We start from the raw sequence: 14,895 nt of genomic DNA, 5'->3' as shown, positions 1-14,895 counted from the left end.
TACATATATATATACATATATATATATATATATATATACATATATATATACATATATATATACATATACATATATACATATATATATATATACATATACATATACATATATACATATATATATATATACATATACATATACATATATATATATATATATATATATATATATATATTAGGCCTGTCAAACGATTAAAATTTTTAATCGAGTTAATTACAGCTTAAAAATTAATTAATCGTAATTAATCGCAATTCAAACCATCTATAAAATATGCCATATTTTTCTGTAAATTATATATATATTCTGTAAAATAAATTGTTGGAATGGAAAGATACGCTATACAGGTTCACTAAACATATACAAAAAGCGTCTCATACAAAAAATAGAACATTTCGCTTACTAACATAATATGTACATTCTTTACAACAACCATACTTACAGACAAATCTTGTCCAAGGATCATATAAGCACTACATTATCAGCCCGAGACATCGTGCAGCCATAATGAAGAAAAGAAGAAAATAATAAACCATGTCGCAAAGCGACCACAAGAGTTCGCTGTTGGGCAGCGCAAAAAGCCTTGCTGTAAAACTTACCAAAAGGCAGAATACTTTCTGAGCGGGACATGTGCGTTAATTGCGTCAAATATTTTAACGTGATTAATTTAAAAAATTAATTACCGCGCGTTAACGCGATAATTTTGACAGCCCTAAATATATATATATATATATATATATATATATATATATATATATATATATATATATATATATATATATAGAGAGAGAGAGAGATTTTTTTTTTTTTTTTTAACTATTCTTAATAGGAATGGTGTTTTTCTCTGTGGAAGAACCCTTGTTTTCAAGTGTACTCAAAAATACAGAAATTATTTGCGAGTGTTTCGCTCAAAACTTCCAATAACTGACCTCATAGTTCATGGTTATTCTTTAAACATCATATTAGCTGATGGTGAATCATCAGCGTCTCTTCTGGGTGTAGTTCAAGTAGTGCACTTTATTTATATGCCCACACCTACTTTCAAAGCAGTGACTAAGTAAAATGAACCAATGGTGTAGATTTATGAGTGGAAAAAGGTTGTTAAGTATCTTTTTTACAGCACTAAATTAGTCTTTTGGCTTCACTCTGTGGGACTGCGCACTTGAAAAGGATGTACTGTATGTGTAAAGATTATACTTTACCAAGCATCAAACCAAGCCCACATAAAGAGAAATACACACCCACGCACAACCACAGAAACACAAAAAGCTCAGATTTCGCTCATTCATTCCTCCGCTTTATCCTATGTCATTTTCCAAAACGGCATCAGATAAATGCCCAAATATAACTGCCCTCCGAGCATGAGAGGAAACGCTGATTAACCAAGCTTCTACGCTGATGTGATGGGCGGATTTGCTGGAAGCCATCTTTGGAAGCGTCACAATCATTTGGGGATAAATCAGTGTTGTGGTAATCACCCGCTCTCGCAAGCCTCCTGGCCGTTCATTCAGGCAACACAATACAAGACAGAAATCCTTAGTGCTTAAAGCAAGCTTTCAAACAAACTGCTCTTCAATCAACTTCCCAATCGCACGGATTTTTACTGAATAAAATGATATCTAAGTGGAGCTTTTAATCAATCAGGTGTTGCAGTGACCAGGATTACTAAGTCTTCATTCTTGCTCAGGCCCCTTCTGTACATCATGTAAAACTTGCGAGTGAGCAGACCCTCCCCCCGGTCCGTTGTGATCAGTGAACTCTGACCTGACAAATGTGCTTATGGATGAATGGACATACATTCCCACAGATACACTACAACATCTTGTTGAGAACACTGTAGCTCTGACTCAATTAATTCTTCCATTTTCTCTTCCTGTAGGCGTAATGGCACAATACAGTAATCTCTTCCTCAAAAAAGGTTTGGCGTATGCCAGAGATTTTTGGAGCTAGAATGAAAATGTACACTCATTTTGGACTGTAGAGGGCTAATGTGAAATTAATTCTACAGTTAGTGAAAGTAAAGAAATGCCTTTCCTGTTTGTTTTTCCCAAACCAATTAGTTACTCGACAGGGGACGTCACTTGCCTCAAGTCCACTGCATCATCCGATCAGCTGTGATGCAACTGCACCGACAGTGGAAAAATGAATTCAAGACACGCTCCACTGGAGCATCTGTGTAATGACAGTGTTTGTAAATCATCCAGGGCATTGCATTTGGGTTATGTATTGCAGAAAGTTTCAAAACTAACATCCCAAAGTAAATACAGGGAAGGGAAGGATATCTGTTATAGACTATGTTCAGTGAAACCAGATAAAGTGTACCTCTACATACGAATTTAATTCTTTCCAGGACCTGGTTTGTAAGTCAAAATGGTCGTATGTCGAGCGGGATGCCCCTTAGGAATATATTATGATTTAATTAATTCGTTCCGCAGCCCAAACACTTAAGCTAAATCCTTAATAAAAACTATAGGTACCATAACTAATAGCACTTACACATAGCAAAACAAACAAATTGTAACCCAAATCGAATAAATAATAACATAATACAGATAATAATAATAACAAATTAATGTAATGAATCGGGTTCTAATGTGGCTGTTGTGTTTTGCATGCTGTCCTGAATGCACCGTGTGACTGACGAAAGAGAGAGAGAAGTGTGGTAGAGTGGGAAGTTTTAACTTTCGCTTTTCATGTTCAGTTGCTCATATTTTTCTATGATTTCTTTCTGGATTTCAATGGTAAGCGTCACCTTTTTCATGTTTTCACCACCTGCACTGACCTTCTTGGAACCCATGTTGATTTCTCGCACAAGAAATCCGCTGTGCGGGAAAACAATGAAAATGTGATGCTGTCATAAATCATCGTATTTTGAGCATGTTGTCATATGTCGAGAGAAATGGCGAGTCAAATTTTACGTCAGATGTCGAAAGGATCGTATGTCGAGGTACCACTGCATTGGTTTACAACTGCATTATACACACTATGTGAGCTATTCCACTGAAAACAGAAGCTTCACACTGAGTCAAAACAATGTACGATGCCTTTGGAGGCAATGTGTATTTTTAATTTCGAAGATTTGGGGCATATTTTTTACATTTATGAATAAACTCTCACCTCAGAAATTTTCATTGTAAAGTTGTGTGAAAGCGTGTTTGTAAGCAGATCCATCATAAGTGTTCACTTCGAAATAAAATAATAGATTAATAAAGCTTCATACTAATCATGTTAACTAATTCTTCTAAGCAGACATAACTCAAATTCTTCAATTCTCTTAAGCCACTTATTTTTTTGAGTATCCCCAACTCATTTTATCAAGTTAATATTGTGAGCTTCATTAAATGAGTTAAATTAGCTTGCATGTTCAAGTTTGTGGGCAATACATACATTTATGAGTGAACTGAACTTGAAAACTTAAGTTGTGTACCTAGCCTTAACCTCACTGGATGCTTTCAAAAGAGCGCTTGCAGTTGGGCAGTCAGCCATGGTTAGCATGGTTTAGCTCAATTGTCTACACGCTCTGCTGCCACTGCGGCAGCCCAGATTTGAAATACGCTTAGACAATTTGCTATATACTAAGTCCAGTTTACTTAAAATGGTGAGTTCAAACTACTTTACTCATTGGCCATCATTGGTAGCAATATACGTCCAATCCATTTGAGGTGGGAGGCATGGCGGTGAATGAACGAACTGCCAGCCCTCCCACTTCAAATGAATTGGATGTCTACTAGTGATGAACTCATTTGAATTTCCAGCAGAAGAATGAAAACAGCCCCATGTTTGGATATCTTTCACCAGCCATGTTTGTTTTCCATTTGAAAATTTAAGTGAACTTGGTTGACATGAAAAGTTCTTCAAATTTCTTTTTTATAGTATTGAGAAGACAGATATACAGTGGGGCAAATAAGTATTTAGTCAACCACTAATTGTGCAAGTTCTCCCACTTGAAAATATTAGAGAGGCCTGTAATTGTCAACATGGGTAAACCTCAACCATGAGAGACAGAATGCGGGAAAAAAAAAACAGCAAATCACATTGTTTGATTTTTAAAGAATTTATTTGCAAATCATGGTGGAGAAAAGGTATTTGGTCAATACCAAAAGTTCATCTCAATACTTTGTTATGTACCGTTTGTTGGCAATAACGGAGTCCAAACGTTTTCTGTAACTCTTCACAAGCTTTTCACACACTGTTGCTGGTATTTTGGCCCATTACTCCATGCAGATCTCATCTAGAGCAGTGATGTTTTGGGGCTGTCGTTGGGCAAAATGGACTTTCAACTCCCTCCACAGATTTTCTATGCGGTTGAGATCTGGAGACTGGCTAGGCCACTCCAGGACATTGAAATGCGTCTTACAAAGCCACTCCTTTGTTGCCCTGGCTGTGTGTTTGGGATCATTGTCATGCTCAAAGACTCAGCCACGTCTCATCTTCAATGCCCTTGCTGATGGAAGGAGATTTTCACTCAAAATCTCTCGATACATGGCCCTATTCATTCTTTCCTTTACACGGATCAGTCGTCCTGGTCCCTTTGCAGAAAAACAACCCCAAAGCATCATGTTTCCACCCCCATGCGTCACAGCGGGTATGGTGTTCTTCGGATGCAATTCAGAATTCTTTGTCCTCCAAACACGAGAACATGTGTTTGTACCAAAAAGTTCTATTTTGGTTTCATCTGATCATAACACATTCTCCCAGTCCTCTTCTGGATCATCCAAATGCTCTCTAGCGAACCGCGGACGGGCCTGGACGTGTACTGGCTTCAGCAGGGAGACACGTCTGGCAGTGCAGGATTTGAGTCCCTGGTGGCACATTGTGTTACTGATCGTAGCCTTTGTTACTGTGGTACAAGCTTTCTGTAGCTCATTCACTTGGTCCCCCCGAGTGGTTCTGGGATTTTTGCTCACCGTTCTTGTTATCATTATGATGCAACGGGGTGAGATCTTGCATGGAGCCCCAGATCGAGGGAGATTATCAGCGGTCTTGTATGTCTTCCATTTTCTAATAATTGCTCCCACAGTTGATTGCTTTACACCAAGCGTTTTACTTATTGCAGATTCAGTCTTCCCAGCCTGGGGCAGGTCTACAATTTTGTCTCTGGTGTCCTTCGACAGCTCTTTGATCTTGGCCATAGTGTAGTTTGGAGTGTGACTGACTGATGTTGTGGACAGGTGTCTTTTATACCAATAATAATTTAAAACAGGTGCCATTAATACAGGTAATGAGTGGTGCCTCGTTCGACCTCGGTAGAAGAAGTTAGACCTCTTTGACAGCCAGAAATCTTGCTTGTTTGTAAGTGACCAAATACTTATTTTCCGCTGTAATTTGGAAATAAATTCTTTAAAAATCAAACAATATGGTTTTCTGCTTTATTTTCCACATTCTGTCTCTCATGGTTGAGGTTTACCCATGTTGACAATTACAGGCCTCTCTAATATTTTCAAGTAGGAGAACCTGCATAATTGGTGGTTGACTAAATACTTATTTGCCCCACTGTATATATACGTATATACATAGTTTTTTTTTTTTTTTTTAATACCCCAGTTTCAAGTTTTTGAGAAGCTTTCACCATATTGCATATAGCAGCTGTATGCAATACCACAAGCAGCACAGTGGTAGCGCCATTTTTCCATATGACTCCTTTTTTTAAAATGTACAGTATGCCTAATGAATACTTTCTCATACTTTACTAGCATTACATAAAATTTGAACGATAAAAAAAATTAATTACTTTGCCAATTCTAATCAGAATCCAAAAATGGGTTCAGAAAGGTTTTTAAAAGCACACTAATTACTGCCCCATATATCCGAATGTCTGTTTTGGGTGGATCAGGGCCTAATGTGAACCCATGGAAAATCAGGAAAAAGTGGCTACTCAAGAGCATGCAAATTACCCTCACTGTGTGTGTACTTCCATTTTCCATGCCACGACATATATTGGGGTCACAGGCAGAAGAAGCCAGCTGACTTGCTGACCTAAAGTCACGCCCATCAAACAAACGACAGACAAAAACAAACCATTCTTGCTTGTGGTCAATTTAAGTTGAATCTTCCATAAACCTAAGGCACGCCCTTCAGTAAACTATTGCATTTTCTCCACATGATCGCAAAGTAACACCTACTAACTCTTTCCCCCAAATGAAGCCAAAAGGGCACAAAGCACACAGTGTTCTCCGGACTGTAAGCAAAGCTGCTAAATTTTTCCAGGACATGGTTGCAGTACAGTAGAAGGCGACGAGCGAGCGGAGTGGCACAGCCCTCATGGTGGGCGTGTGTGAACCTGCACTGTTCTAACTAGCCGATAAATCCCTCCAGGCTGACTACAATGTGATAAAAGATGGTGTTCAAACAGCTTATGTGCTGTTGCCATGAAGCTTTGTCGTGGCAACGGGATACTTAGTAATGTCACATTGGGCTCGTCTTCCCACACCGGGCATCTGACGCTGCAAACCTTTTTCTTTGTAGAAGTCACAGTTACCACTAAATGCCAAGGTCAGATTATAGGGAAATGAGAACATGACTTTTATACTTTGTCCCACAGTGAAATAATGGAAGAAAATGTATTTCAAGGCATCTTGTGAAAGTGCAGTAATGACCATCTCTGCTATTAGTTGACTGTTGATGCCGCAGGCCACTTTTACTAATAGCTGCAATACATGCTCTCTGGGCAATTATATGGAAGATCCAGACAGTGGCGTGTTCTCAAAGTGACATGTAATAACGCGATGACAGCATTGCAAATACTATGAGGACGCTTGAATCATCCCAGCCATACTTCATGTCAACAAACATGAAAGATGAAAACAGAAGCTAATATAGAGTGGGTATTAATGTAATCCATGTTGTGCCCTGCACTTTGCCTGGATTTTATGAAACACAACAGATCCCTAGCAGTCATCCACAACAACCGTAATGAAGCCACCGAGTGCGAACGTGCTGCTAAGGCGAGAGAGTGAAAGTGTTTGATATGCAAAAAACTCAGACTAAACTTATTAGATGTAAGCTGTAGATTTAATCAAGCTGACAAAAACCTCAAGCTGCTTATTGTCTTGTGCAAAAAAGTGGGAACCGGCTAAATTAAATGTAAATCAAAGTTGAAAGTTTGCACACAAATGGTAATATAAGCTTATTGAATGGCCATTCAAAATAGCAATTCTTTTTTTACTGAGAGGACAACCTGTGCTGTACACTTGGCCCTAAAGATACCAAATGCCAAGTGTTAAATTGCGTGTTAATGCCAGAAGATTGTGGCACGATGTGCAATATGTGTAAAAGTGGGGTAGATGCATGAATTATGTATACAGTACATATATCAGTGGTGTCAAATTCAAATTAACAGCGGGCCAAATTAAAAAGTGGGACGCCGTTGTAGGCCAATTACAATATTTATTTAAAAAATTGCTGTGATCGTGCATGTTTTCCCTTCTCTCTACATATGAGTTAAACAATTTTATTTGAACAAAATTAACTTTTTTAAACACTGACCCTGGAACAATAAACTTTAGACTTTAAGATTGTAGACACAAGAGAAATCGCTTGTATCTCAAGTAGACATGTGCCGATAACCGGTTTTAAGGTATACCGTGGTATGAAAACATTACGGTTTCAAAACCGCAAAAACTTTCTGTCATACCGTCCTTAAAGGTATTACTAGCCATTTTTTATGTACCGTAAATACAGGGAGAAATCCCTCGCTTGCAGCTGCAAGGCCCAGCCCTCCCCACTGGTTGTTGCTCAGTGTCAGTGAGTCAGCTGTGCTACACGATGACTGGAGGAGGTGAAACTCCTGAACTTTTCCCCCCATTGAAGAAAACCAAATCGCTGGTATGGGAATACTTCTGCTACAGAAAAGTTACAAACGGCCGCGGCTTAAAGGAGGAGGGCCAAACGACATGTTTGCAGAGGGTGGCTGCTGAGGAGGCAATACCTCCAATATGGTTTCGCATTTAAACAAAATTAAAGGTTAGTTAACACTGTCATGACCATTTCCCACTAGCTACGACAGTTAACTCTAGTGTGTTTAGTGCAGGGGTGGGCAAACCGGTCCTCGAGGGCCACAGTGGGTCCTGGTCTTTGTTCCAACTGATTCAGCACAGACAGTTTAACCAATGAGGTTTCAGTGGAAACAAGAAGCACCTGACTGCAATCAACTGATTGCACTTGTAAGAAACCAGATTGGTGAAAGGCTGTCCTCATGATGGGTATGAACAAAAACCCGCACCCACTGCGGCCCTTTGTGGAATAGTTTGCCCACCCCTGGTTTAGTGTGTCTAGCAGTGGTAAAACATGTTTTTTTTTCTCTCTGACAAATGTCTGTGTTGAAAAGAGAGTGCGTGTGTAATGTAAACATGATACGACTCATACACACAAGCTTTTAATTGAAAATAATTCAATTATTTTTGTTTTGATGTTAATGTTAAGATCTGGCTATGGGTTCACGCTCACCTAAAGGACTGCAGTTATCTTAATTTTATTTAGAATATTTGTTATTTTTTGTTATTTATTTTAACGTAACCTTTTACTTATGTTCCAATTTGCTAATGTTTTGAAAAATAAATATCTTGTTCAATGGATTTTTTTTTTCCGAAGTAACACATTTTAGAGCTGTAAATGAAATAGAGGTGCACGATAATTATCAGTCCGATAATTATCGGTCCGATACTAGGAATTATGACGTCATCCCAATAAATCCGATAACATAATATATTATCGGCCCTATTAATAATATTTTTGGCTCGGTGTCGGATTGGGATTTGTGCGTTTGTTTCCACTCCTGTTTTTCCAGTGTGCAAAGTTTTGTTACTGTCTTTGTTTTGTTCATTATCATAATGTTCATGTCATCATGAAAATTCTGGTTCGGTCAAAGGCAAATCTAAGCTGAATCAACCACTAGTATTTTTGACCTACAGGTGTTCAAAAACTCAAGTGAATATACATTGAAAAATTATATATACATATTATCGGTTATTGTATCGGTATCGGCCTTGAGGAGCAGAAAGTTATCTATATCGGTATCGGTTTCAAAAAATGGATATTGTGCACCCCTAAAATGCAATACTGTGATATTATCAGTATCTCATACCGGCACATGCCTAATCTCAAGGCACTTTATTTTGAGCTAATTTCCTTTACTGTTCCAATTTAATGGCTTAATTCCCTGTTTTAAATCTTTTGGGGTTTTTTCTTTTTCATTCCTCCTGTTCTTTCCCACGGATATGACTAAATATCTTGACATGTCGAATGAATTCAAGAAAAGCTATACTTAAGTCAAATGGAGCACCTGTATAACGCCTCACCTCACACGAGCCTTTTGGGTGGCAAACAGAAATGGAGACGTGGCTAAGGTAGGAATGTTGATCCGAGCTCAGCCCCAAACACCATGAATAGATTCCTGTCCGTGTCTCACTTCACCACCGCTGTTGGTATTTCAAATTGAGACCTGCCCTACGACCCCCCACCAACATACGCCACCACATGATGCAAGAATAGCTTTTTTAAAAATCCACGCCAGAGTGAAATTAATGGTGTGTAATCAAGCATACAGTAAACGAGTGAAAGGCTCGAAGGAAGTAGAAAAAGAACCCCTTACAGCTAAGGAACATGTCAGAGGTGGTATTTGCTCCAAGGTCAGTTATTTATAAACGTCTGGTTTCATAAAAACTATCAATAAGATGGAGGTTAATGGAGTTGTGACACGTTAACACACAGCAAAAGAAATCGTCTTATGGGTATGTTTTCCTGCCAGTGGATTTATGTTCTGATGAATGTCACGCTGCATTTTTTTTTCTCCCTAAGAACAGATTGCTGCTTTGAGCTTAGGTATTATGTAAATGAACCCAAAAGGTGCGAGCATTGGAAAATCATCGGAGCATATTTGAAAATGCAGCACGTAATCAGTGAAAAGTCAACAAAGAAAGAAAGTCATTTACAAAATCAGCTTCTGGCTTCCAAGTGTTGTACTTTGTTATTGTAATTGATTTGGAGCCTGTTAGTCGCACATGATGAGTAATTAGCATTCCAGCCTACTATACACTCACCGCCCCCTCCATCCTCCTTCACAACAATGAGATTCAAGATACAGTGTGCCTTGAGATACGAATTGAACTGAACCAGAAACAAACATTTTTGTAGTTTTTTTCTTCTATTAATTCAAAATAACAAAACAAATTGGCTGCCATTGATAGACTTCCTGTAAACCATCACCCAGTTCAAATGGATTGGACATCATCAATGTCAATTGTATGAAATCATTTAATAAAGAAAACATGCTGGAATACATAATTATGATGTGTGTACACTGGTAGATTGGATGTGCAGCTTGTTATTTTAGCTTCTAATTGCGACAGTTAGAGCAATTGTTTTTGTTTTGTTTTTTAAATAGAGGATCAAGAATACTTACTGTGTGTATTAATTTACAATCATAATTAGTGTTTTCCACTACAACGCATTGAGATAGCGGAGGCCTTATGGTTTTTTTGTTTTTTTAAATACAAAATGTGTGTCATTTCACCACCATGTGGGTCAAAATCTGATCATTTTTGCTTCTAGTGAGCTTTCCAAAATGGTAATTTTTGAAAAAATCTGATTAGACTTGCCAAAAGTTACCACACTATTTTCTAAAGTGAAAGTTTCTGAGGTAAGAGTTTATTTTAAAATTGTCAATGGGGGAAAATGTTTTGGTAAAATTCGCACATTGCCTCCAGAGGCCCTTAAAACTCATTTTGACATTGCATCTAGTTTCACTGGAATAGCTAACAATGTGAAATTCTCTTATAATGTTTATTTTGTCGGGAGCAGACACCTTGACACCTTTTTGAAAAAATTTGTAGTTTTGATCTGCCAAACTGCCAAATATAACTCAAAGCTGCCTAAGTCAGTTGAACATTGTATCAATAAGCACTATTTTCATATTCAGTTAATGAATATTTTATTTAAACAGCGCCAGCAGTTTTCAAAGCCAATATAATGTAAATCAAAACTGATTCTTGTAAAGGTGGAATTAAAAATACTGACTCTTAGATTATAGGCAAGTTGTGGACAGTGTAAATCCATGTTATATGAGACGACAGGTGTTTAATGTGCTGTGGGATATACTGTATAATGTTTACATACCCTTCATTTTTGTCTAAACACAGTTGAGGTTCAGAAAACTATTAAGGCTTGCACACACACGCACTCACACAGCCCGAGTGCAGGAAAAACCTTCCCAACTTTCCACGGCAGGTGAAGCCTTGCTTAGAAAGAATGGAGGCCATTCATGCTTTGCTGTTATTTACCTTGTATGTGTTGATTGACCACATTCTCCAGGCGATCGAGTCTCTCCATGAGCCGGAGAGTGTCTCCGGATCTTTTATCCACTTCCTCGAACTTTCTCTCGGTGAAAGGCAAGGGCACTTTGATGTAAATATTGGCGATATAATTAGTCACCCATCCGACGTAGAGCAGACACACAATGTTGGTCATGCCGCTCAGGATCACGCATGTGGATACCAAAGTTTTGGTTCTCCTGGTGCAAGCCATGCCCACATCTCTCCATGCAGTTGCCAATTCCTTTTAGAAAAACGCTACAATATCCACGCAACAACGAGAAAAATATCAAATCAAATTCATGCCAGCGATAATCCCAAATCTTCAATTTTAGGTTGTAGCATCTACAGGTGAACGCCACCTCTGCCGAGCCATCGCAAAACCCCGGCAGGTCCGAGAACATTTGGCGGAGAAAGAAGCATCGAGGCGGCCAGCATCTCGCTGCAGCCAATGGGAGGCGTCGAGAGGACGGACGAGATCCGAGCAACACGCCTCCTCCCCCCACTAAGCACTTGCTCACTGACCGCTACATGCTCTCTTGGACCTCAGATGCACAATTCCTCACACTCACTTCAAGTACTTTCCATCAAATCTGTTAGAAAAAAACACATCTATGGACATAAGGTGTTTTTCAGCCATTACTTTTAGTTTGATTTGCTAATGAGGGCATATCGTTTGGATAGCGTCAAGTGTCCCCCACCCCTGTGAATTTTACCTCTTACCCTATAATGATTATGATTATGATTATAATTATTGGAAAATATGTTTAGGGACAAAAGTTTCTTTTTCTTTCATGAATGTAATAAAAACAACTTTATACGGCAAGCCACTATTTTTAGTCATTAAAAAGATAAATATTAGCAATTAGTATTGCATTTAATTTTTTAAATTATAAATCATGTTAGCATTTTAATCTTATTGTTACAAATGAATAAATTGATGAATTAATAAAATACAAGAACAAAAAAAAATAATAATAGAAGAAGAAGAAGAGAATAGTCATACGTGGAAATATTATGAGATTAAAATCGTAATATTACGAGAAAAAAGACTCGTATTTTTATGAGATTATGAATTTATAACCTTTTTTCACCCTAACTCGGTGGTCAGCACCTGAGGCTCTAGAGTCGCATGTGACTCTTTAGCACTGCCTTAGTGACTCCCTGGAACTTTTTCAAAAATATTTGAAAATGGGAAAACATATATGGACATAAGGTGTTTTTCAGCCATTACTTTTAGTTTTATTTGGTAATGAGGGCATGTCCTTTGGATAGCGTCAAGTGCCCCCCGTGAATTTAATGTCCTACCTTATAATGATTATGACTATCATGATTATAATGATTGGAAAATGTTTTAACTCTTTCAAGGACAAATGTTCCTTTTCTTCCATTAATGTAATATAAACAACTTTATACGGCAAGTGACTATTTTCAGTCATTGAAGAAATATATATATCAGCAATTAGTATTGCATTCTTTTTTTAATCATGTTTTAATCTTATTTTTACAAATTAATAAATTGATGAATTAATAAAATATAAGAACAAAAAAATAATAGAAGAAGAAGAAGAAGAGAATAGTCATACATGGAAATAGTACGAGATTAAAATCGTAATATTACGAGAAAAAAAACTTTTCTCTCTATTTTTACAAGATTATGAATTAATGAAGTTTTTTCTACCCAACTTGTTGGTCAGCAACCTGAGGGTCTAGAGTCGCCCCCAGCCTCGTGAATTTTACGTCCTACCCTATAATGATTATGATTATTATGATTATAATGATCGGGAAAAATGTTTTAACCCATTTCAAGGATAAAGATTTCTTTTTGCTTCATGAATGTAATAAAACAACTTAATAGGGCAAGTGGACTATTTTTAGTCATGAAAAAAATAACTTAAATATTAGCAATTAGTAGTGCATTTTTTAAAAATTTATTATAAATCATGTTTGTGTTTCAATCTTATTTTTATAAATAAATAAGATTGTCGCACAGATTGTTCGAATTTTGTGCGAATGATCAACGAAATGATAAGAACAAACGAACAACACAGAAAGTCCTGGGGCTTGATCTACGTCGTGCTGAATCCATTTTTGGAGATTTCTCTGGTTAGATTAGGCAGTTTAAAACTTTGTCTACTTCAACCGCAATTCACGGTGTTCTGTCTAAACCGAAAGTACGTCGCAGAAAATGTCAAAGATGCCGCCGCCCATGTTTCGCTCAGGAAACTTGTCTATAGAATGCCACTCCTTAATCACTGTTAAATGCAACTTTGTTTTTTTTTTTCACTAGGGCAAGCACACTGTACTACAAAAAACATCCTGTAACTTCACCCAAAGTTGTCTTTCCCTGTCATCCCATCACATGCACTGTAGGGAATCATTTGTGCCTAACTGATTAAATACCTACAAGAGTTAGTATACAAAACAACACATGACTAATAACTCTGCACATATACCACATAAGCGTTCATATTTTTATTGTATAAGCCTATAGCCTACATTAAATGGTGGATAACCATATGTTCAATGCTAGTACCAGCCAGCATTTGAGGTATTATGAACACTAATATTGACGTGAGCATCTATAAAGATGTTAGCTTTGTTCGAAGGACCAAAACTGTAAAAATAGGCTAGCGAACTTGTGTCTTTTGTTAGCATAAGTGGTTAGCACAAGAGCTAAGATAATTTCATTATTGTCACCCATACCACCCACAGAGATTGTTAAGCAGTGTTTGACAAAGCCTTGATAGCAATTAATTTACATTCAGGTTAATTTAGGACTAAAAGAAAATGGTAACAGTTAGGCGTGGGAATTGCCTCATATCTGGCGATACAAATGTTATCATGATTCAGTCACGATTTGATTCGATTAATCCCAATCCTACACTTTAAAACGATTATTGCGACATCTGCATATCACTTTAAAAAACAAATAAAAATGGACATAAACATACATTTATATCAATTTATTCGTGAAACTTCATCAAGCACTCTTTTTGTTTTGTTTGAACAACATACTGTATGATTTTCATATACATACAGTATACATTTTCATAACATTTTGTCTTTCTTAGGGCAAACCAGATTTAGTCCAAACTTGCCTAAATGGAGGATTCTGAAAATGGGGAAAAAAACAAAAAAACATCTTAAAGGATGTATAGCATGTTAATAATGAACAGTTATTAAAATGTTTTAAAAATGGCAGGGCAAAACATTAGCTTGAGCATCCAGGTATACCAAGCAACACAGGGCCAAAGACCAAGAATACTTGTGTTAAGGTGCATCAGGGCATAGCGTGTCTCCATCTCCATGTTGGAACTTTTTCTGAGTGGCGCCAAATCCTGCGAGAAAGAAAAGAAAAAAATTAAAGACACCCGGGATAACTCTCGCAAGATGCAGATTGCAAGGCAGCTGCGAGCTGCCAACTATTGGACGGGAGTAGAAGTGCAACCACTGTATTTTTTATTTCCACCAAAAACGTGTGAGGATCGATAGACTGATTTTGAATTGATACGAGAATTGCGTGATGTAGTATCGCGATATATCTTAGAATTGATTTATTTTTAACACCCTCAGTATTTCTATTACCGGT

The 14,895-nt window shown here is 37.5% G+C and overlaps 1 protein-coding gene across 1 annotated transcript in view; it reads right to left on the bottom strand.

Annotated features, from left to right (window-relative positions):
- galnt18b (UDP-N-acetyl-alpha-D-galactosamine:polypeptide N-acetylgalactosaminyltransferase 18b) overlaps positions 1-11,726 on the bottom strand; it is a 121,692-nt gene extending 109,966 nt beyond the window's left edge. Inside the window, exon 1 of the mRNA XM_057834201.1 lies at positions 11,274-11,726. Within this exon, the coding sequence (XP_057690184.1) occupies positions 11,274-11,517 (244 nt within the window). The 5' untranslated portion in view covers positions 11,518-11,726. The remainder of the gene's footprint in view (positions 1-11,273) is intronic.
- Positions 11,727-14,895: the final 3,169 nt, after the last annotated feature.

The sequence above is a fragment of the Corythoichthys intestinalis genome, chromosome 1, assembly GCF_030265065.1.
Source record: "Corythoichthys intestinalis isolate RoL2023-P3 chromosome 1, ASM3026506v1, whole genome shotgun sequence".
NCBI lineage: Eukaryota > Metazoa > Chordata > Actinopteri > Syngnathiformes > Syngnathidae > Corythoichthys > Corythoichthys intestinalis.
The sequence above is the reverse complement of the archived record's forward strand: the minus strand, read 5'-3'. Positions and strand labels throughout refer to the sequence as shown.